The following is a 25,219-nucleotide window of genomic DNA, read 5'->3' on the forward strand; positions in this document are numbered from 1 at the left end:
CGACGTCGGAAAGCCGTACACATGGCGATTAAGAAGTCATCGACATCTATTTCGTTCTTATCGGATGTATCTTGACGAAAAGAAAAAAAAAGTCCAGCGAACGTGATTCCTCACGGCGATGCGTTCAAATTGAGGACGGTTTTAATTTTGAAATATATAGATAAGGTTGTTCTTTGTTTCAGTATCGTTGTTAAAACCCCGGGCGGCGCCAAGTGGTGTATTTCGCAATTGTCGTAATCGCGTCATCCTCATTTAAAAAGAGACTTTATGTGAACACATCCTGTGTCTTTCCTTTTGTTAGCTCGTTTGGCAATTTGGACATAAGTGATTTAATTAAAATTGAATTAGTTTAGATTACGTTAAGTCGAATGACTTAAGAAGGGCTACTTAAATGCATAAAGATACATAATTTTGTTTTATAAGTAATTATTTTATTTAAAATTTGAACTTCATAATTAAATTCATAAATAAAAAAATCATCCTACAATGTCGTTATTCGAGAAACTATTTGAATTTGCCAAAGAAGACGCCTACATATTTTCTGAATCATCTCGTGATTTAAGTGGATTCATCAGCAAACATATTCTGACGCATCATCACGTAATGCAAAAAAATGCTAACTGGTTAGTTTTTATTGCGATTTTTTAACATAGTTCTTTATGTATTTTCTTTAAAGGACATTAAACGATTTTTTAATTGCCTGCCTTACATTATTTCGAGAATGACAGAGACTCACTGGTACTAAATGACACCATCAAATTAAAGACTGGAATCTGAAGGATGCATTTCGCAATTACCTTCCAGTAAATAATTATTGCAAGTAATTATAGACGTAATAACGCAGTTTTTTCTCGCGAGTTATTTAAAAATATCTCCAATACCGAAGGCAATAAATATGCGGGAAAATGTTGTATCATGGTTACGGAAAATAGATTTCTTGGAAAATACATTTTACAAAATGTAGTTTATATAGTATTTAAGCGTGAACACAGCTTGATCTTGGTTTTTTCTAGTGAAGACCCTGAACACGGAACTACGCGATGTTATGCCATAGCCTTTTGTTTCATCGTTCTCGTCTAATTTTCGCTAGAGACATGAGAAAGGAACGATCTTGAACAATTCTAGGTTGCAATCTGCAAGAAATTGATTCAAAGAACTCTATCGGGATTGCTATCACCGTTATGTTCCCGCCTTTCTAAGATTGTTTGATGATCGTTCTCAAGTTGTACAAGATTGAAGAAAATTGAAACGGATGTAGAAAATAATATCTTAGGGATATGAAGAATTCCGAGTTATGAAGAAATTTGATGTAATCGGAGTTATTTGGGTACGATATTTATTAATGAAAATTGTGATTTATTTATTTTACCCAAACAAGTTGTTTCTATTTACCATTTCAACGAATTTTGGTAAAATTGCAGCCCAGTTGATTATTGATAATACAAAGAAAAGACAAATAATAAGAATTCTTAGTATGAATTTTATGAAAATCAAATATTTATAATAAATGAAAGAGGCTCCAGATTTAGTCTTTTTACATAATCTTCAACTTTTAATTACATCAGCGGAAGTTGTTACAGATCGTCTACTAATTATTTAAGAATTGTTTTTTGTTTTGTTAATTAGTTTTGAGAAATTCACAAAATTCATTTCCGCGTTAGGCATAGTGATGTATTCATACTTGATCCTTGGAGGGGAGATAGAAAAGGAGACCTAAGAGAAGGGCTGGGTGCAAAAACCAGGTGGCTCCACTTTTGGGGGAATTTGACTTTTTCTTTGATTTTGGTTTTCAAAACTGTGCTCTACAGATTAATGCAAGAACCAGGCAGTTTTACAGCTTAATACGACTACAGAACGTTAAAAGGAGCTACCTGTTATGCTGTTTCAATGAAAATCGTCGTTTCCTGTCACCTGAACTAAACATCATCACCCTGTATAGACCCTATTTGGAAAAATTTGAGCTAGAGCAGCATCGCATAATGGCAGAAAAAGACTTCAAATCCTACGTTAGCTACGATTTTTATCGTAGAAGTTTGGTAGAAAACTTTAATCTAAGCTTTGGACACCCGAGGTCTGACACATGTCTAAAATGTGACGCCTACGAAAATACTTTAAAAAGTTTAACGGATGAACAGGAGAAACAAAAGCTCATAACTGAAAAAAATCTTCTTCTTGGTAAAACGGATAGTTTTTACCGAGATATGAAGGAAAAACAAAAACTGGCTCTTTCTGATCCTACAGTGGAGATCATTAGTTTGATTTTGAACAGAATGTACCGTTACCACATCTCCCAGCCGGAAATGTGTTTTATAAACGTCAACTGTGGGTATTTCCACTTTGCATTCATCAGATTGATGTACTTTCAAAAGTTTCTTTTACATGTATGATGAAGTTATTGGGCTCCAATGAGGTTATTAGTTGTTTGCATCATTTTATTAAGACTTCTATAAAGTCAGAGGTTAAGACGCTGACAACTGCGCTGCTCAAAATAAAAATAGCGTTTTAATCAATTTTTGGCAAACATTAACACTACAAAAACGATTTGTTAACATTAGACATCACTATCCTGAACCAGGATATAGTTTTTTGCCATGCGATCGCAGTTTTGCTCAGGTCGAAAAACAGAAAAGGAAGCAGCAAAGGGTGATATTGCCCGAAGAGTGGATGCAAATAGTAAAAAATTCATCCAGGAGGTTTGAAGTACTTCATGTAACGCAGAACATGATACTTGACTATAAAACTTAATAAACACCCCGTTTTAAGAAAACCATAACAAATGGACATAAGGAAAAGTTTACCATTTCAAAGTATCGAATAATACAATTCGATTCAGCCAGTGTCAATACACGAAAATATTCTGAGACCCATAATGCTCTATTCGGCCACATGATCTTGAAGTTGACAGAAAAGGGTATAATGAACTTCTTCCATGACATTCTAAATGACAAGAGGTACTATGAAAGAATTTGTTCTTCAGCAACCCCTTCTGAAGAAAATACAGTAAAATCTTCTACAGATGACAATGAAACGTAGATAGGTGAGTAGCTTGGATATTGTTTAATATCTGCAAATAATGTTGTCATTTTATAGCTCCTGTTATGTAAGAGTATTCTCGTACAAAACTAAGCAAAAATATCAACGACAACATTTTCTAACAATAACATAATCAAAATCCAAATTGGAATTATATTTTCCTTTTAGAATACATTCAGAATATATTTTAAAATACTTTTTTGATGATTCCCAAAAGTTTACTAAAATGGAGCTACCTCGATTTAGCACCCAGCTCTTAAGTTGTTAAACTAAAATTAGAACTAAAACTAGAACTAACACTAGAAACTTTCGGGTTTTGCCGTGCGTCTTTTAATAAAAGGTTTGACGTTTCGGATGCCATGTTGCAACCTTCTTCAGAAACTGGTTCGAAGTGACGAGATCAAAAATCGGTAACTATATATAAGTCGGAAAAATATATATAGTTACCGTTTTCGGCAAAACCCGAAAGTTTCCAGTGTTAGTTCTAGTTTTAGTTCTAATTTTAGTTTAATTCACACCAGCCGTGAAAGCCTTCGTACTTATCTTAAGTTGTTGTTGAAATATACTTTCTGGTGTCTTAATAGATGTTGGAAGTGTATAAAGTATTTGTAGAAGCTTCTGCACATTTGGGTACAACTTCTCATTACAAGCCTCCAAACAAGCTAACGTGTTATATTCGGCTAAGGTTGATACAATTGTTTAAATATTTGTCCCAGATTCTAAATTTAATTTGATTGTTGTTTTGACATAATTGACATACAGAATTTTGACATAATTCCTCTAAGTATGTAACAGTATTTTCGTGGAAGCAATCTGAGTAAAAGCCAAACAATTGTCAAAAACGATATCTTCACAGAAATCGTGAAGCACTAATGTTTCATAAAGTGCAGAGAAAATAAGAAATTTATCACCGTTATAACCCCTGATGTGTTTTAGGCTACTCAATCTTCTATTCTGTCCTTTCACCACACAATCATCTCCACCTCCTAAACCTCACTTGTCTTAAATCATCCATACATCTCGATCTCCACTAACTCTTCGACCCACTGGTCTGCAATCTGCAACTATCTTTGTTGTCCACTGATCGCTCATTCGTTCCACGTGTTTCCTGCATCCATCCGAGTCGTCTACTTTTAATGAACCTGACAATATCGGTACCATCTATTAATTGGTATAATTCGTGACTCATTCGTAACTTCCAGGAGTTTAAACTTCCTAAGAAGTTGTTCATCTGTGGTTGTTAAAGCTCAGGCTTCGTATTCATATGTTACCACTGATCTAATAAGGCTTTTCTATAAAGTTATCTTTATGTTTTTGTTCACCATTCTAAATTTGAACAGTTCAAATGACTTTGATAGGGGCCGAATTATCGGTATAAAAGAGGCGTGTTTCTCATTCCGAGAGATTGGGAGAAGACTGAATCGGGACCACACTACAGTTGCTCGGATATGGCATTTATGGTCCGAAAAGGGTATTCAGAAGCGATGTCCTGCTGAAAGACCCGTCCGAAGAAGCAACGCACGTGAAGACCGACTCCTTAGGCGGATGGCTACCAGGGATCGATTTCAAACAACAAGGTCGATTGCTGTGGATTGGACGAGAGCTTTGAACCGACACTTGTCGATGGCAATTGTTTACAGAAGAATTTCATCCTTTGGGCTTCATTCATACCGTCCTTTCCTTCGGCTTCCATTAACACCTCCGCATAAATCAGCCAGACTTGCATGGTGTCAAGAACGGCAAGGGTGGGTACATCAGTGGAATGACATCCTCTTCAGTGATGAATCAAGGTTTTGTTTATGGGTGAATGATGGTCGTAGAAGGGTGCGGCGACATCTAGGAAAAAGACGGAATGTTAGTTTGTTCAAAGACGACACACAGCCTTAAAACCTGGGGTTATGGTTTGGAGGACGATATGTGCTGGACGAAGGTCACCCCTTCAGGCACATTCCAGTTACATTAAATGCACGTCGTTACAGCAACAACGTTCTGGTACCGGTGGTAGAACCTTTCATACAGACGTTGCAGAATGCCACTTTCCAACAACATAATGCAAGACTTCATACTGCTGTGGTTACAAGAAGGTTCCTGGTTGGATTGCAAATTTTGCCCTGGTCTGCACGGTCACCGGACTTGTCGCCGATTGAACATGTCTGGGATAGGCCCAGGCTTCATGAGAATCTGGATGAACTTCGACACCATCTAGACTCTAGATGGTCCTCTAGATACTAAAGGTTGCATGGAACAAGATACACCAGAAAGACATCAACCGCCTAATAGAGAGCATGGGTAGAAGAGTTAATGCATGCATAGCTGCGCGTGAGGATGCAACCCACTACTAGCTTTTTTTTTCTTGAAATATGTTAATTTTTGTTTTGTTTTTTTCAACTAAACTTTCATCGTTTCTTAGTTGATAATAAAGCATTATTTTACCGAAGTTTCAAAATTGTATTCTAATTCTTAATGGGTGGTGTATTTTATGTATGTGGAAGTGAGTGTATGATACTAAGCCTTGTCTTCGTTTATCTGTAGCAGTTTGTTCTGCGATTCGCTAGCCAATATGTTCAAGTGTTCTTTCAGTCCTTTTGCACTCCTACTGATAATTGCTATGTTATTGGCATAGGCGCATATCGCCAGCAGTATCTAATTTTCTGAAGGCTGCCTCCAGCACCAGATTGAACAATGTAGCCAATCATCATCCGTGCATCACCCTATCGCATCTTAGCATCCATGCTAAATATGTATACTTGTCTGATCATAATGACGAGAATTACAACAATTTGTTGTACCCACTACCTAGTAATTATTTATAACGTTTTATATTTATTTTGATTACCCTTGCAAGGTTTTTGCTTAACGTTTATGATAACGTAAGAATGGCATCATAATTAATTTAATCAAAAAAACATAAATTCTACATCAGCCAAATAGAATCGTTCTTAATTTCGTTTGCTAATTCGACACTAAATTGAAATAAGTATTTCGTGACTATGATAAACTTCAATAACTTCAAGCGATTGTATTTTACTTAACTCATCAATTCTATCAATCTATGGAATTATCTGTTTAGTTGAAAACAATTTTGGAATTTAGATATGAATGCATTAGATATGCGCAAATGAGTGGATGAAATCGAAGAAAATTCTTATATTCGATTTGTTTTTTATGTCTCTCTCATTCGCTCAATGGTAATGTACGCCTGTGAACTTGTCTGCATTACAAAATAACTTATTGAGAACAGCAGTGGACACCGAAAAGTTTCCAATAAATAAACGAAGAGAGAGAATATTTATATGATTCAATATTTTTTCTATATTTATTACTATTACTTCTCATAAATAAAAGGATTTAGGATTAACTTCATTTCTATTAGAACCTATAAATAACAGTACCTAAACTTAACGGATAAAGAGAGGATTATATTAAAGGGAAGTGCAACCGCAATAATACATTGGCTTTATGAGAGTTGGGGTTCCATGATTAAGTAGAAACTCCTCCCGTTTTCACATTAATTGAAAATAGTAACTGTTGATGAAATGTTACATAATAAATTACTTACCCTGAAACCAACAATTGTTTTTTCCAAATCCCGGTTGATAGAATGTGTTTTCATCACCAACCAGATCCAAAATCAGACCAATTACGGCAATTACAGCTGGAAATCCGCAAGCGTAAACGACGTAAAGGCGCAGCCTGCAACGTTCCTGGCTCTTCTCCAAATTTTGAGGCCGCAAGTCTCTGTAAATAAAGTGAAAAAAAAGGTTATTTATGGCTGCTTTAGAAAACGTCTATTCCATAAGAATTTAAGAAATAGTCGTCTGAATAGAGTAAATTATGTTATCCTTATTTAACCCGAGGGTATTTTTACCAGATGGCGAACAACCCAAAAGATCTCTCCCTCCCTTTCCAGCTTATACTACACAAAGATTTTGTATTACTTTTGTTTAAATATCAACGAAATAGAGAATAAAGCTGAAATTAAAGCATTGAAAGTACAATTCTTGTTGTTGTTGTAGTTTCTTTGTGCTCCACCGTTACACAAAGATACCACCAGGGTTATTGTGTTCTCCGTCTCTTTTAAAATCCTGCGCCAGATTGGCGCTGAAACCAATTCATAGTCTGGCTCTCTCAAGTGGGCTGTACCAAATGGGGAACTTCTTTTATGCTTTGGATTCATTAGCGAGAGCGTTTAGGCAGTTGGTGGGTACAAATTGGTGAGGAATGAATCGGCAGATCGGCGAAGTCATCGCCATTGTGGCCGACTTCACAAGTGTTAATCGCGACAATCAAATTAGCGTTTACAAAGAGGCGTCGCAGTCGCTCGCGGCGCTTAATGGAATTGGCTCTTCCTTTAATATTACCATACTTTGATGGTAACAGGAAACTCAATATACAGTTACTTCTCTCTTTTCTACCTAAAGAAACGGCCTCAATGTTAACCGCAAATTCTTTGTTAGAAAACTGTAATCCTAAAACATTGTACACTCGTGAAGTTATGTAAACCTATCACGAGTGTCGTGTACTTATTTCTTTTCCTACTAAAAAGATAAATTACAGGAAAGCTGACGCTGCCGAGATTACCTTGAGACGTGCAACATTTTGCGCAGCACGGATATTCAATATGTACAATAATAAATTTAAATCTTAGGTGATTTTTTAACGGGAGGATTAACGGTACTTCAACTTATTGTTTAATTTAAACACTGGATTTAAACTTAAACAGAACGGATTTATGTGTTTTCTTTCCCGGTATTAAAAGAAGTTGATAAAACTCTATTTTCCAGGAGTATTTGTTATCTTATGGCCGTTATTTTTAAAAACACTTTGTTGTGAGTATGTGGTGTTTTCGAAAATATACGTCTAAAATATATTTAAAATATATATACGGGTCACTTTCAATGCATTTTACGAGTGGATAAGAAATTCTTTAAAAAGTTATGAGAATGCCTTCATCATGTTCTACGCTCCGATTACTTTAGAAGACACCTGGCGTTTAATAGATATAACGGTTGAAATGATAACATTATTTTATTCGTTTTATCAAAAGGTTTTTGCACGGATAGTGGGAAAAGCTATGTGATGGCAAATCCCACTTACTTAGAGTATCTTTTCAGCGTATCTTCTGTGTTAAATTATAAAAAATTGCGTGGCCGGTATAAGGATTTGCATTTCGAAACCCCGCGGACGCGATGCATAGCAAAGTATGGCGCAAGTAACTAGGAATTCTTAGGCAATCGAAGACAAAGTGGGTCGCGGAGAACTTTCCGTTTTGGGCGCGGTGTACTGCTGCAGGTGAATTCACCGTCATGATGAGCTTAATGGTGCCGTTAATGCCAAAGGTTTATTTTATTACCAATCCAAGTTGTAACCCGAAGGTAAATCGCAATTTATTCTCACGCGGTACAATAAATTTTATTACAGAAGTAAGAGGATGCATCCGAAAGGTTTCTCATCGACAGCTACAAAGCTTGTAATCAAGATCGATCGTTATTTGCCAGGGCAAACACGATAATCGCGACCATTAGTACGTCGTAGAAACGATGTGAGGGCTATAAGTTGGTATTCGTAACGCTTCGCCGAACACCTTAAAAAAACGACATAATCCACGATTAGCGTTGGTTCGTTTCCGGGAAAAATCCTTACCATAATTTTCCGTGTTACCGCTCTCTCGGGCTTACGGTTTGTCTTGACAACTATTTTCCTTAACGATTATTTCGACCCGATTCGCAAGAGAAGAGTCACCGCGACAATCGGTCTCGCTACCATCGAGAAAGTCACCGCAATCTAACGGTGTCAACGTCTTTCGGAAACGGACCATGATAATAACGGAAGCAACAACCGAAGAAAACATCGCTAATTGGGTACGACAATAGAGTGGAGTCTACGATGAATTTTAGGTCGATTATAGCCGCAATTGGTGCTGATCTCCAATAGACCGTAATCACTTTAATTCCAACGGGAAGTAGTTATTTTAATGAGGTGCGGTGATCATTATAACAAATTTTACCGTACGATTGATGAGGTTTTTCAATCACCTTACTCAAATATTTGGTGATACTTATATACTTATTACATAGAAATACTTTTGACATTTGTGTTAGTTGTATCCTAAAGTATATGGTATTTATCCTAAAGTTGATCTTTGTCTTACTACCAATGTGAAGAAAGTGTATTTAAAAGCTTTGCCAAAAGTAGCAATTTTTAATGAAATACCGCCTTGTTTCGGACTTTCTTCTCAACCAATAACTACTCGCTGGGGAACATACGGTTTGTTCCTACAGACAGTAAGAAACAAGTTAGTGGCTTGTTCTTGATTGTATCACAAGGAGCATCCGTCAACTTATCTAATTTGTAACTTGTCGACGATTTTTGAAGGAACATCACATTATGGAGATTATGTGCTAACTACATTTTAAACAAAAGCTCTATACAGGGTGTTTCGGTGACTCGGAGAACAAATTTAACCACATATACTAGAGTGAAAATGATGACGATTCATGTAAATTAGTGTAAATTAGTAAAAGTCTTCAAATTTTAAAGATACAGGCCATCAAAGTAAGGAAATTTTAACACATTTTTCCAAATATCTTAAACACTATTTACAGTAAAGCGCTGAAATTTGGTACAGTATAAATCAATGTGATGTAAAATCGTTAGGCAATTTATGAATTGGATCGGTCCGCGGGGACAATGCAAAGTTTGTTTGCTCAGAACTTTTTTATTCTATCATAAACTCTACATTTTTTTTGCAGTTTCTAATAGTAAATTTAGTTTAGGAACTTTTATTACTCTTAGATAATATTGATAAAAATCACCGTTTTCGTGTTAAATGCAAAAATGTTGGGTTTCGATTTCAATAGTAGCACTAAAAAAGAAAGAAATCTATGTTAATAATTAATCTATTTTTTATTACTTGTCTTGTTATTTTATGTACCTTTTTTATTATTCCCGTTAGTGTTGTCGTTTTTTGTTTATTTTTTGTTGATTTTTAATTTATTGTTTTTGGATTCTTTTATTAAACCAACTAAAACAAATTAAAAATGTGATTTAGCTAAACCTACACTTGGACATGTTGCATACATAATAGTTATGACAGCTCAGTTAGATTTTCACTTGTCATTGCCAATTCAGATTATTTATATTTTTTTTTAGTGTTATTGAATTCGGAGCCTAAAATTTTTGCATTTAATACGAAAACGGTGGATTTTATCAATATTCTCTAAGTGTAATAAAAGTTTCTAAACTAAATTTACTATTAGAAACTGCAAAAATAAATGTAGGGTTATGATAAAATAAAAAAGTTCTGAGCAAACAAACTTTAGGAACAGCCTGTATAGCATTTTTCCCGTGCACCGATCCAACTCAAAAATTGCCTAATGATTTTGCGTGATGTTGGTTTACACTGTATTAAATTTCAACGCTTCACCATAAATAGTGTAAGATGTTTAGAAAAATGTGTTAAAATTTTCTAACTTTGATGGCCTGTATCTTTGCAATTTGAGGACTTTTACTAATTTTTTTTATATGAATCGTCATCATTTTCACTCTAGTACATGTGGTTACATTTGTTCCCCGAGTCACCGAAATACCCTGTATAATAGTATTCCACCACTCGTACAAAATAATCTGTAGAATTGAGGAATATAGATTAGAACGTAAATCAAATTGTAATTCTACTATTCATATGTTAATTAGTTTGATTTCAGTTCTACAAGAATTTTTAATAATTCATTTTTGGTATGATTATTTAACTGAGATGTTTGTCATTTATTCTAATCAAAATTGATGTTAAATATCTTTCTGTTCTACTTTTTATTTCTTTCTATTTTCCTCTTAAATACAGGTGTTTCTGTAAGTCGTGGCATAATTTTAATCACAAATACTAGAGTCAAAATGATGACGATTCGTGTAAAAACTTGTGGTCTAAACCCATAAATGGCTAAGATATAGGCCATCAAAGTTAAGAGATTTTTAAAAATTTTCTTAAATATTTTCAATATGGTTTGTCTTAGAAAGCTAACATTTGGCAGACGGTGCAATGTTATCATGAGAAATCGTATAAGATCACTTTTGAAAATATGCAAACATGGGATCAATGCTAACAGGATGTTCACAAAAGTTATTTCCTTAAAACCTTTTTATTATGTCATAAACCATAAATTTTTCAACTGATTCTAAAAGCCTATTTCATTTTGAAATTATTTTTACACTTACAAATTATTTTTGTTTAGACGCATCGATTTCGAGTTATTCACAAAAAGATTTAAGTTCGTTTAAAAGAAATCTGTCAAATTATTACACAACGTAGCATGAAATCTGGATTTTCTTCAATACAATTATTCTTCAGCATTTCTCAAATTAATGGTTATCTGTAAAAAGTACTTTTTTCTAAAAACGCAGCATCATAGTATGGTAACACTGTATTTGTAATGGATGATCAGCAATTTTAAATTCTTGTCTCTAAAACTCTCGACAAATGGATGGATACAATTGCTGTTCATGTAGAAAATGCCAAGACGTACCTTTGGATATTCTGAAATGTCTAAACTGTACTAGCAGTACTAAGGTCTGTCACAAAATCCAAAATGTTTTCTTCTGGTTGTGATGTACGAACTGACCTCAGATTCCCGTTACATGCTTCTGTCTCAAATTTCCTGTCTCACGTACTATGTGTTTCGATATTTAGAAATGTTTTTATATCAGCTTGTCTTTACTTACAATTTATTTCCATAGGCACCTACGATTAATGAAAACATTCCAAAATCGAGGTTGTATCTTTTTGCAAATATCTCAAATGCGTCTTATCAAAAATTTCTAAGAGTGAAAATAACTTTAAAATGAAATATGCTTTTAGAATCAGTTGAAAAATTTACTGGTGTGAAGTTATCCATAAATCCCAGCAATAAACTTAAAACATTAATAATTCCGTAACCAATACGATTTGGGTAACCAAATTTCACACACAGGTCACTCTTACCCTCAAGAACAGCTAACCACCCCCATTTGGTAAAAAAAAAATTTTTCAACCCTCACCCCCGAAAAAGGGATGTTTTCGCCCTGATGGGCACCTTCGAATTAAACGAAATTCTACCACATAATAGAACACACTTCTAAGTATTTTTATCAATTTTCAAAACACCGTAAGCCCTAACGGTTTTCGAGAAAAAAATCAGTATTATAAACCGCGGATGGGACTTTAGGGGTGAATTTGACCCCGTTGGGCACCTTCAAAATTGATGAAATTTTAGGATGATTTAGAGGATGCCTTTAGCAATTGAAATCAACCATCCAAACACCGTAAGGTATAACGGTTTCCGAGAAAAAAAATGTGTTATTAGACACTATAGGTACACAGCGCGGCGCGGACTTTGGGGGTGAATTTGACCCCGTTGGGCACCTCCAAAATTGACGAAATTTTAGGATGATTTAGAGGATGCCTTTACCGATTGAAATCAACCATCCAAACACCGTAATGTATTACGGTTTCCGAGAAAAAAAATGTGCTATTAGACACTATAGGTATACAGCGCGGCGCGGACTTTGGGGGTGAATTTGACCCCGTTGGGCACCTCCAAAATTGACGAAATTTTAGGATGATTTAGAGGATGCCTTTAGCGATTGAAATCAACCATCCAAACACCGTAATGTATTACGATTTCCGAGAAAAAAAATGTGTTATTAGACACTATAGGTATACAGCGCGGCGCGGACTTTGGGGGTGAATTTGACCCCGTTGGGCACCTCCAAAATTGACGAAATTTTAGGATGATTTAGAGGATGCCTTTAGCGATTGAAATCAACCATCCAAACACCGTAATGTATTACGATTTCCGAAAAAAAAAATGTGTTATTAGACACTATAGGTATACAGCGCGGCGCGGACTTTGGGGGTGAATTTGACCCCGTTGGGCACCTCCAAAATTGACGAAATTTTAGGATGATTTAGAGGATGCCTTTAGCGATTGATATCAACCATCCAAACACCGTAATGTATTACGGTTTCCGAGAAAAAAAATGTGCTATTAGACACTATAGGTATACAGCGCGGCGCGGACTTTGGGGGTGAATTTGACCCCGTTGGGCACCTCCAAAATTGACGAAATTTTAGGATGATTTAGAGGATGCCTTTAGCGATTGATATCAACCATCCAAACACCGTAATGTATTACGGTTTCCGAGAAAAAAAATGTGCTATTAGACACTATAGGTATACAGCGCGGCGCGGACTTTGGGGGTGAATTTGACCCCGTTGGGCACCTCCAAAATTGACGAAATTTTAGGATGATTTAGAGGATGCCTTTAGCGATTGATATCAACCATCCAAACACCGTAATGTATTACGGTTTCCGAGAAAAAAAATGTGTTATTAGACACTATAGGTACAGAGCGCGGCGCGGACTTTGGGGGTGAATTTGACCCCGTTGGGCACCTCTAAAATTGATCAAATTTTAGGATGATTTAGAGGATGCCTTTAGCGATTTAAATCGACCATCCAAACACCGTAAGGTATAACGGTTTCCGAGAAAGAAAATTTGTTATTAGACACTATAGGTACACAGCGCGGCGCGGACTTTGGGGGTGAATTTGACCCCGTTGGGCACCTCCAAAATTGATGAAATTTTAGGATGATTTAGAGGATGCCTTTAGCAATTTAAATCGACCATCCAAACACCGACCACGGCTTCAGAGAAACAATTTCGTTATTAAATTGTACACGTATGTAGAGCAGATAGTAGGTGCCTTTAGCGATTTTAATAGATTATGAAAACTGCGAAACTCTTAATATTTCATGGAAAAAATAAATTTTGTTAAGAAAGGCATTTTGTAGTTTTATGGGCTTTTAGTCGTTACTGGCAAAGGGTAAGAACTCCGCCACGTGCAGTTCCAAAAGGCGCAGGTATTAAGGAAAAAATATGTCCATATTTTTTGCATTATAAGTGCATTCCGGGAAAATAGTTGCCGACTTATTCGGTGTTGTTTTAGAGCGTCATACGCATTTTTTAGATTTTGCCCGAAAGGTGAGGAGTAAACTTATAATATATAAAGATTCCTCAGCTATTGCAGAGATCAGCTGTTCTAGTTATCTCTTGTTAAAACCAGTGACCAGTGAAGATGTCGACGAAATTACTGTTTTTGGGCGATAGTAATTTTTGCCGAATGCTACGTACTAGAACTAACTACAAAGTATTTGTTCTAACAGATGTGAAATTAATTCCTACTAATGGTATATATTTTAGGACGACAACCAAAACAGTCAAGCAACGGAAAATATTTCCTCGACTTAGCAGTAGGCGGTCAAACAATACTAAAACTTTTGCGGCGCGCAAAGTGTATTCCAAAAACATGTTACCCTTGGTTTTGTGGAGATATTGTTGAACGTCATATCGTTATAATGATAAGAACTAAAGATATACTCCATAAAACATCACCATCCCAACTGAAGTCCCAATATTCTCACCTCTTCCGCTTCCTTCTTTCCTTAAATCCTAAAGGAATACAAATTTGCACAATTCCTCCCTGCAAAAACTTCGAGTCTGTGAACGTAAGATATTATAACTTCTCTGTCATGCTATAAATAAATACTCTCCATGCCTTTATAGGAAATCAATCATTACATTCGACGGTTTTGTGCTGAAAAGCAAATCAATTGTACCGACATTGAAGCAATTGTTAACAGAACCATGATGGAAGGGTAACAAAACGTAAAAATGTTTCTTTTCTTATGTATTTAATACAAATTTCTACACAGGGATGGCATTTACTTAAATGAACAAGGGTTGGAAACGGTCTGGAACGCGGTAGCAAGTAATTATAATCATATTCTCAATCCATTACACAATTTAATTATAAGTAAAACAGACCATTAATATAATAAATTTCTTTCTCTATCAAAAGTTTTTTTTCTATCAAAAGTCCGCCCTCCAAATCATCCTAAAATTTCATCAATTTTGGAGGTGCCCAACAGGGTCAAATTCACCCCCAAAGTCCGCGCCGCGCTGTGTACCTATAGTGTCTAATAACACATTTTTTTTTCTCGGAAACCGTAATACCTTACGGTGTTTGGATGGTTGATTTCAATCGCTAAAGGCACCCTCTAAATCATCCTAAAATTTCGTCAATTTTGGAGGTGCCCAACGGGGTCAAATTCACCCCCAAAGTCCGCGCCGCGCTGTATACCTATAGTGTCTAATAGCACATTTTTTTTCTCGGAAACCGTAATACATTACGGTGTTTGGATGGTTGATATCAATCGCTAAAGGCATCCTCTAAATCATCCTAAAATTTCGTCAATTTTGGAGGTGCCCAACGGGGTCAAATTCACCCCCAAAGTCCGCGCCGCGCTGTATACCTATAGTGTCTAATAACACATTTTTTTTCTCGGAAACCGTAATACATTACGGTGTTTGGATGGTTGATTTCAATCGCTAAAGGCATCCTCTAAATCATCCTAAAATTTCGTCAATTTTGGAGGTGCCCAACGGGGTCAAATTCACCCCCAAAGTCCGCGCCGCGCTGTATACCTATAGTGTCTAATAACACATTTTTTTTCTCGGAAACCGTAATACATTACGGTGTTTGGATGGTTGATATCAATTGCTAAAGGCATCCTCTAAATCATCCTAAAATTTCGTCAATTTTGGAGGTGCCCAACGGGGTCAAATTCACCCCCAAAGTCCGCGCCGCGCTGTATACCTATAGTGTCTAATAACACATTTTTTTTCTCGGAAACCGTAATACATTACGGTGTTTGGATGGTTGATTTCAATCGCTAAAGGCATCCTCTAAATCATCCTAAAATTTCGTCAATTTTGGAGGTGCCCAACGGGGTCAAATTCACCCCCAAAGTCCGCGCCGCGCTGTATACCTATAGTGTCTAATAACACATTTTTTTTCTCGGAAACCGTAATACATTACGGTGTTTGGATGGTTGATTTCAATCGCTAAAGGCATCCTCTAAATCATCCTAAAATTTCGTCAATTTTGGAGGTGCCCAACGGGGTCAAATTCACCCCCAAAGTCCGCGCCGCGCTGTATACCTATAGTGTCTAATAACACATTTTTTTTCTCGGAAACCGTAATACATTACGGTGTTTGGATGGTTGATTTCAATCGCTAAAGGCATCCTCTAAATCATCCTAAAATTTCGTCAATTTTGGAGGTGCCCAACGGGGTCAAATTCACCCCCAAAGTCCGCGCCGCGCTGTATACCTATAGTGTCTAATAACACATTTTTTTTCTCGGAAACCGTAATACATTACGGTGTTTGGATGGTTGATTTCAATCGCTAAAGGCATCCTCTAAATCATCCTAAAATTTCGTCAATTTTGGAGGTGCCCAACGGGGTCAAATTCACCCCCAAAGTCCGCGCCGCGCTGTATACCTATAGTGTCTAATAACACATTTTTTTTCTCGGAAACCGTAATACATTACGGTGTTTGGATGGTTGATATCAATTGCTAAAGGCATCCTCTAAATCATCCTAAAATTTCGTCAATTTTGGAGGTGCCCAACGGGGTCAAATTCACCCCCAAAGTCCGCGCCGCGCTGTATACCTATAGTGTCTAATAACACATTTTTTTTCTCGGAAACCGTAATACATTACGGTGTTTGGATGGTTGATTTCAATCGCTAAAGGCATCCTCTAAATCATCCTAAAATTTCGTCAATTTTGGAGGTGCCCAACGGGGTCAAATTCACCCCCAAAGTCCGCGCCGCGCTGTATACCTATAGTGTCTAATAACACATTTTTTTTCTCGGAAACCGTAATACCTTACGGTGTTTGGATGGTTGATTTCAATCGCTAAAGGCATCCTCTAAATCATCCTAAAATTTCGTCAATTTTGGAGGTGCCCAACGGGGTCAAATTCACCCCCAAAGTCCGCGCCGCGCTGTGTACCTATAGTGTCTAATAACACATTTTTTTTCTCGGAAACCGTTATACCTTACGGTGTTTGGATGGTTGATTTCAATTGCTAAAGGCATCCTCTAAATCATCCTAAAATTTCATCAATTTTGAAGGTGCCCAACGGGGTCAAATTCACCCCTAAAGTCCCATCCGCGGTTTATAATACTGATTTTTTTTCTCGAAAACCGTTAAGGCTTACGGTGTTTTGAAAATTGATAAAAATACTTAGAAGTGTGTTCTATTATGTGGTAGAATTTCGTTTAATTCGAAGGTGCCCATCAGGGCGAAAACATCCCTTTTTCGGGGGTGAGGGTTGAAAAATTTTTTTTTTACCAAATGGGGGTGGTTAGCTGTTCTTGAGGGTAAGAGTGACCTGTGTGTGAAATTTGGTTACCCAAATCGTATTGGTTACGGAATTATTAATGTTTTAAGTTTATTGCTGGGATTTATGGATAACTTCACACCAGTGAAAAATTTAAGGGTTTATGACATAATAAAAAAAATTTAAAGAAATAATCTTTGTGAAGATTAACCCTGATCTAACCCCAGATTAAACCCTGTATAGCATTGATCTCGTGGTTCGATATTTCCAACAGTGATCTTAAACGATTTCTTATGATAACATTACACTGTTTGCCAAATTTAGTCTTTCTAAGACAAGCCATATTGAAAATATTTATGAAAATGTTTGAAAATTTCTTAACATTGAAGGCCCATATCTTAGCCGTTTATGGGTTTAGATCAAAAATCTTTACACGAATCGTCATCAATTTCATTCTAGTATTTGTGATTAACATTATGCCACGACTTACAGAAATACCTGTATATTTATTTCTATATTTTCTATTTTTATGCTAGTTTTTATAAATCGAATTAATGAACATGACTTTTTATGAGGAGTGTTTTAGATCGAAAAGTCAATTTTTCTTTCAGAATTTTATATAAAGCAATTTGAATACAAATACTTTCTTAAATCATACTTTGGATTTGCAGTGACCTCATGGGATTATAAGATTTAATGAGACACAATCATCTTGAAAGGAAAGAGTACCGTACGATTGCAATAATTTGTAGTACTTATTTAGCTGACATTTTTCAAAAGTCATTAAACCACATCGTGCGTCTAAGATTATCTACTTTACACAGACTACTAAGTATGTAAACATAGGAACGTGGAAGGATTATTAAGCAATAGGTTAATGGCATCTCTATCTTGATTGCGAAGAAGAGAATTGAAGAGGTTCGATTGCAATCTTAAATGCTTAGATTTACGTTTAACGATTACAAGGAGTTTCATTATTGGTTAAAAATACAAAACATTTCACAACTTTCTCAACACACCGAGTAGAATGACCCCGGATTTGGAGGCACTGGAATTCTCCACCCGACGTCCTTGTCCGAACAAGATGAAAGTTAACGACTTTCACTGACCACCTCAGTAAAGAACACTGAAAAAATACTTACGAAAAAAAAAAGACATCATGCACTTTCACCCTCTATTTTAAAATGTCTTTCGTAATACATTTTACACTGTATCTTCTTTTGGACTTTGTACATAAATGGATTATTACGAAAATTAAAATAGATAGTTGGGTAATAGTAAGTGGAATGAACATTCTTGTAAATTCTTCCAGTGAACTGGAAGTTTATGGTCTATCGTTGTGTAACTCCTGATCTGCAATACCCGCAGTGTATACGTAGTAAATACTATCGTTACCTAACACGTTAATTACCATTGTAATAGAAAATTAACGATCTTTTCGTTTTAAACATTACGAAGCCATGCGGAAGAGTTTTATATGGTTTCTCCTCAAAACACCCCGCAATAAAAACAACACCTGTAATCGCCTGCGCAAACTCGATTTCGGTCTTAACCGTGAAGAGTGAACTTTATGAGTAGAGTCATAAAACCACCTTTATAATGCCGCTAAAGGTTTACCGTAAGCCATCGTTATCACTAAAATTGGGCGGTTCAAACAATTTTACGAACACTCAAATTCCTTATTAGCCAATATAAAGAGAAATTCCTTTTATATTGCAGGGGAAGAGAAGAACACCGAACCTGAAATAGATTTTTATTATGGCTGCGACAAAAATTTTGTAATAAAACGTTGATTTTATAAAATCGTAAAACTAATTTATATGTTCCGGTAAAAACGTCTCGATAAGAACTCGTAGTAGTAACAATTAACGGCGAGGAAAGGAAACAGATAAAACCATATCAATGACTTCTACTGAGTAGATATTAAGTAACGTTCGAGGATGCTTGCTCATTAACGCGTGAATAAAACATCTATTTATAGAAAAGGTCAGTTCTATTTAAGCGCAGACAACGAGTATGGCGTTGTCTTTGACACAAAACCAAAAAGTAACTTTTTATAAAAAAAAATTTAATGAAATTTTTTTATTACCATCTTAGAATAGATATAGAAACGTGATATTTATTTTTGAAATGTGATAGTTTATTTCGTTCATTCATTAATAATGATCAAAAAAAAGATGTTTTTCGGTTTTTTTTAATAATCATCATAAAATGTTATTTTTTGTTATAAAATTTTATGGCTACTTTAATCGTATAATATAATATTATTTTGCAATAGTGAGTGATCGTTAAAGTAGAAATAACAGTAAATATTCATTAAAAACGGAAGTTCTTAGAGAAGTTATGAAGATTATTTTAAGAGCGTTTATATACAAAAAAAATTTATTACACATTTAATAAATTTTTAACCGTAGAACTATAAAATTTAATAACTACAATTCAATTTGGGAGATTTTTTTAAAGGATAAAATTTATGTTCTCCAATTCAATTCTGGGATTATAATGAAATACCCACTATCAACGATTATTTAAGTCTATTAAGTAAGTAACCGATAGTTGATGTTTAACAGTTAACCTCAGCTGAGAATTTATCTTGCAGCTTTCTACTTGATATGCAAAAAACGAAAAGTTAGAAATTCTACGAGTACGGATAATATGTAAAGTCAATCAACAGGATATCGAAGCTTTTTATTATATAAACATGCAGTCTAAATAAAGGTTAACATGTTGTCTATGGCTTTATAATGAAAAATATTCAGATATAAATTTTTAATCAAATCAAGGAACCGACAGTGCTAGCATATTTCAACAACTGAAATAAATTAATCAAATATTAAATAAGTATCTTATTAAATATTCAAATACCTATAAAGTAGTAATGAAATTGTATAAGCGCAATTAGTACTAAACTCAAAAGTTATAGCCGTTTATTCAAATTACTGCGGTTTTTTGTAATATTTCCAAACCATAATCCATAACTTAACAAACGTAGCTATAACAAATTTCTGATCCAAACAAAAAACTCTCAACCTCAAAATGGACGATTTTGTTAGATATCCATGCTACAATTAATATTAACTATGATTATTTTCTTGATATAAAGTAAAAATTCCCAAAACCTCAAAATCTAAAGCTGATGAGAAAAGTGTTATGGATAAGAATTATTCACAATAAATCAAATTGTCTTGTCTGATCAGATAGGTGCAAAACAAAAGTACTTACAATTTTGAAATGGTCATTTTTAGTTATTAATTAATTATAAACAAAAATCTAAAACAAATCGAAACCCCGTTTGTATTAAAATGATGGTTTGAGAATTATATGTGGCCAATTTCGGGTACAAAGAAATAATTCCTAAAAACTCTAAAGAGTTTCGTAAGCAATTGCACTTAGTAATTCTGACTGATGTTGAAAAAGATAAAATAATTATATAAGTACGAAGACTTTCGCGGCCGGTGATACTGCTACATACTTTTAGTTCTAGTTTTAGCATAATAAAATGATTAAGCTACACTTAACCGCAAAATTAACGCGCCACTTATATATTTCGATTTATTATAATTAAAGTCAAAATTATCATACATTTTGAAAAACATATTAAGAATAGAATACATAAACACAGAATTATTTCGATAATAACAATAAGTTTGACTTAAATGAATTGTAGGAAATAAACGAAAACTGAAAATAAAGAAAATCAAGTAAAATGATCATTATTGTTCTTTTGAACCGTATTTAGGTTATCAGTAACTAGTGTTACCACCTCTGGCTGTTACTCTAGCCTGACATCGTCGTGGCATACTTTCAATTAGAGATTTGATGGTTTCTTGAGGGATATCTTCCCATACGAGAATAAGACTTCGTCGCAGCTTGTCTAAGCTGTTAGGTGGTGGATGCTGACTTCTAATCTTCCGTCCCATTATGTTCCAAAGATGCTCGATTGGGTTCAGGTCTGAACTACAAGCTGGCCACTACAGGACTTGAATATTAACATAATTTAAATATTCAGTAACAATATGTACCGCATGTGGCCTCGCATTATCCTGCATAAGTATGAACACATCGCCAATGTAAGGTGCAAAAGGTATCACAAAAGGTTCTAAAATGTCTGTTATGCATCGTTCAGAATTCAGACGTCCACCATCAACGATAAAAAGTTCTGTGCGAGCTGTTAAAGATATTCCACCCCATACATGTGGAATATCTTTCATTTGACCTTCTGTACACTCTTGGACGACGATCAGAACTTACAAGTTAAAACCGTGACTCATCAATGATGGGCTTCCCAATCCACGTGCCTTCTTGCAAAAGCCAATCTGTTTCTTCGGTGGTTTGCAGATAATCTGGGACCAGTAGCTGCTGTCCGAGGTCGTAAATTTTGAGTACGAAGTCTTTTTTTTATGGTATCTTGACTAATAGTAGTGCCACGAATCTCGCTTAGTTGTATTTGGAGGCTTCGTGCAGTAGTGAACCGTTCCCTAAGTACTCGAAGCATCAAAAATCGATCCTCCACCGCATTTGTAGCTCGTGACCTGCCTTGGCCACGTCGTCTAGCATAATCTTTGGTCTCTACAAATCTCTGCAGAACTCTACCGACCGTTGTATGAGCCAAGGCAAACCTTCTACCAAGTTCGCGATTTGTTAGTCCTTCATTGGACAAAGTTACAATTTGAACACATTCATCACGATTTAAATTTCGTCTAGCACGCTCCATTATGTATTGCACGAATGACAGTTATCTTATCAATTGGTAAAACAATTAAAAAACAATGCCTACTTTTATTTTAGAAGTGAGGCTTATTTACTTAAAAAACAAGCCCCTCATGAAAAGCTGCTATGATTTCAAAATTATATAAAGACGGACAAATCCTATACAAAAGGCGTAATAATGAACAAATTATCATAACTGATATTAATGAATCGGAAATATATAATATTTCTCGAAATAAAACCAAAAGTCAGAGTGGTGCGTTAATTTTGCGGTTAAATGTATTAATTCTTTATTTCTTACATAATCTATACATATTTGAACTGTATGTTCCTTGCAAATGTACTTCGAATAAGTTGCTCATATTATAACTGTTTTTCTATTTATTTTTAATGACCGCTTTTTGTTTGTTGTTGGACGAATTTATCCACTTATATTTGCACCTTAGCTATCGCATTAGAAACTAAAGTCTCAATAACGATGACATAACGATGTATTATGCATATCTAAAACATTCTATACCAGTACCATCAGTATACCATAAAACCGAAAGGTTCAGGCGAGAAGCTCGTGAAACTCAAAATTTCAAAATTAAAGCAAAATCTGAAGTTGAAGAGAAATGTGTTATGTCTAAGAATTATTTATAATGAACCAGATAATATAGTCTATTACCAAGTAAAATCTAATCATCTCTTATAAGTACGAAAGCTTTCACGGCCGGTGTGAATAGAACTAAAATTAGAACTAACACTAGAAACTTTCGGGATTGCGATGCGTCTTTTAAGAAAAGGTTTGACGTTTCAGATGCCATATTGCAACCTTCTTCAGAAACTGGTTCGCCTTACCCACATAATTATAAACATGTAATAATTTGACTGCTCAGAATTAGTCGTACTCACATTCTTCGAAAAAACCTGTATACAACTCAGATTTACCCCTAATTTCTAAATATAAGTTACACTATTGTTACTCCCATATTGTTACAGTAACCAAAACAGTTTGCATATAGTGTATTGGAGGAATATATTGTGCTCCCTCAAAAAAGAAGCAATTAAATAGTATTTTTACTCAATTATAATTAAAGGAAATATACAAAATAAATACATTTACAAAATGGTAAAATCAGAAAGTAAAATCTGATTCTCAACTGAATGACCACAAATACTCATCAATGAGACATGTGACAGATTTTAAATAATTTGTATCGTTAAACATAAAAACTGCTCATCATGAATCAAAATCAAAAAACTGTAGTCATAACAAAAGCACTTAGTAGCAATAAAGCTGTATATAAACTGATTCCTCAACAACGGGCTTTCGCTGTCAAAATGCCAATTCTTGCGAGAGTGTACATTATATTTTCCGAACCTATTTCAATATTCATCAAAATTTTGATAAGATATCGTGAACAAGAAAAAATCAAGAGAGTCCGAAGACTTTGCGTAGATTTCCAACATAATCCCTACAAAATTCAAGTCATGTCAAGTTTCTCAAAGGTTCAGACTATCTACGTCGACGGCGTTGTTGTATTTAAGTATTGAAGTTGCAGACATCGGCACTGCAATTGAAACATTCTAATGTGTGTACTATATCCAAAAGGTATTAAATAATACTTATTGAATTAAAGTGGTAACCGGTTGTTACAAACAGATTTGCGTTTACGTCGGCCGCGTTTTAAGAATGTAGTGCTTCGGCGGTAAGTAAGCAACGGTTTCTCTGTCATTCAACATAAAACTTCGTAACCGTTTTATAAACAACATTGTACACCGAGGCTATCAAATTTTTTGTTGATATACCAGATAGACAGTAGTCGAGGTTTCTTGCAGCTTTTCATTTTTTATGCCTAATTTCTTTGTTTTTGAAAATAAAACTTCGTGCCAAAATAAGCGTTATTTATGACTGAAAATACATATTTTATAGATTTATTTTTAATAGAGTTCCAGCATAATTCAAATAATTACCAGTATGGTAATCCAGTAATTAGACTACCTGGTAGATTTTCTTGTGTACACGATTTGAATATTTGGATTATGCACTCAATCCGGTCGGATAATAAAAAGTTTGAAAAAACTAAAGTATTTTTAGTAATTTTTTAGTGATAAAGTGAATTTTTTTTCACAATATATCGCAACTAACCGGCTTGCTAATATTTGACATTCACTTTCATTTTCAGACGATCGTGAACTTGACACAGAGATCTTCTGGAAAGTGATTGAGTAGCACTGATGATCTGACCTTCCTTCGATAAGCTTCACACTAGCTTCTTGAAAAAGTTATTAGTCCTTTATTTGTTTCTCCAAGAAAGTGCAATGAGAAGCGAGTATGTCATGTTGTTACGCTTCTCAGAAACTCCCGTTTGGATGTAATATGAGAATAGTATCGAAGATATATAGTAATCTTGAGAACATCAACACGTTTGGCGAATTGTATAATTAATCACGTAAAGGAAAAAACTGCAGTTGTGGATAAAAAAAGATGATGAGGTCAGCAATCATCGTTGTTTTGTCAAATTACACAACTAAATAATATTATTTCACAGGTCTTCTTGTCCCTATTCAAAGAACACCTCTTATAGCTTATAGACCAGTTTGCAAAATTCTTTGAAGAAGACAATTTCAATAAATTAAAGGGATTCTAAGATTTCAGTTCGAAAGCTGTAAGGATTATGCAAAAACCTATTAATAATAAGCCGGGTTGCAACTGTATCATCATATTGGTAATAATTATGTTAATATTTACGTTGTGTATTTCTGTAGTGTTTAAATTCTATAACGATATTGTAAAAACGTTAGATTTAATTTCTAATTAAGCTGTTAACCAGCACTTTAAGCTGATAAATATCCAACTGTCATATTCACTTATAAGATGACCATTTTATGACCAGTTCGGATGCATAAACGATTCCTCGACATTAACCATTAGATATAACTTTAATTAACAATTAAATTATCAAAGAATTAATATTTAACTTTTTTAGGCAGTCTTAATTTTTAAACATATTTATTATTAATTATTTCTATTTCTAAAAGGTTTTAAGTTTTAAAAATACCAAACATTTAAAAGCTTTTTATCAAATTTTTTTCCACATCAATCACTCGAAGCAACTTTTATGTATGTATATGTATTACTCGCGTGTCTTTGCCTTGTGTGTTACACATAAGTAGCAAAAAGGATATGGCGACTTGTACGGAGAACACTTTAACACTTGTGCGATCCAGTTCACTAAAAACTGGTTGCTGACAGCGGCGAC

The 25,219-nt window shown here is 34.9% G+C and overlaps 1 protein-coding gene and 1 long non-coding RNA gene across 5 annotated transcripts in view; one reads left to right on the top strand and one right to left on the bottom strand.

Annotated features, from left to right (window-relative positions):
• The window catches only part of LOC111415318 (methuselah-like 1), a 93,986-nt gene that overhangs the window by 3,962 nt on the left and 64,805 nt on the right, over positions 1 to 25,219 (bottom strand). For both annotated transcript variants that reach the window (XM_071198367.1, XM_023046936.2), the window contains exon 4: positions 6,593 to 6,771. In XM_071198367.1, coding sequence (XP_071054468.1) covers positions 6,593 to 6,771 — 179 coding nt within the window. The remainder of the gene's footprint in view (positions 1 to 6,592; positions 6,772 to 25,219) is intronic.
• On the top strand, positions 13,904 to 14,927 carry LOC139430899 (uncharacterized). 3 transcript variants are annotated; one of them, XR_011641261.1, is made up of 3 exons: positions 13,908 to 14,575; positions 14,634 to 14,725; positions 14,783 to 14,927. It is a non-coding gene; the product is annotated as an uncharacterized lncRNA (long non-coding RNA). The 3 variants fall into 3 exon arrangements; XR_011641260.1 differs by having other exon boundaries at positions 13,908 to 14,217; positions 14,271 to 14,725; XR_011641258.1 differs by having other exon boundaries at positions 13,904 to 14,725.

Source organism: Onthophagus taurus, chromosome 1 (genome assembly GCF_036711975.1).
Source record: "Onthophagus taurus isolate NC chromosome 1, IU_Otau_3.0, whole genome shotgun sequence".
NCBI lineage: Eukaryota > Metazoa > Arthropoda > Insecta > Coleoptera > Scarabaeidae > Onthophagus > Onthophagus taurus.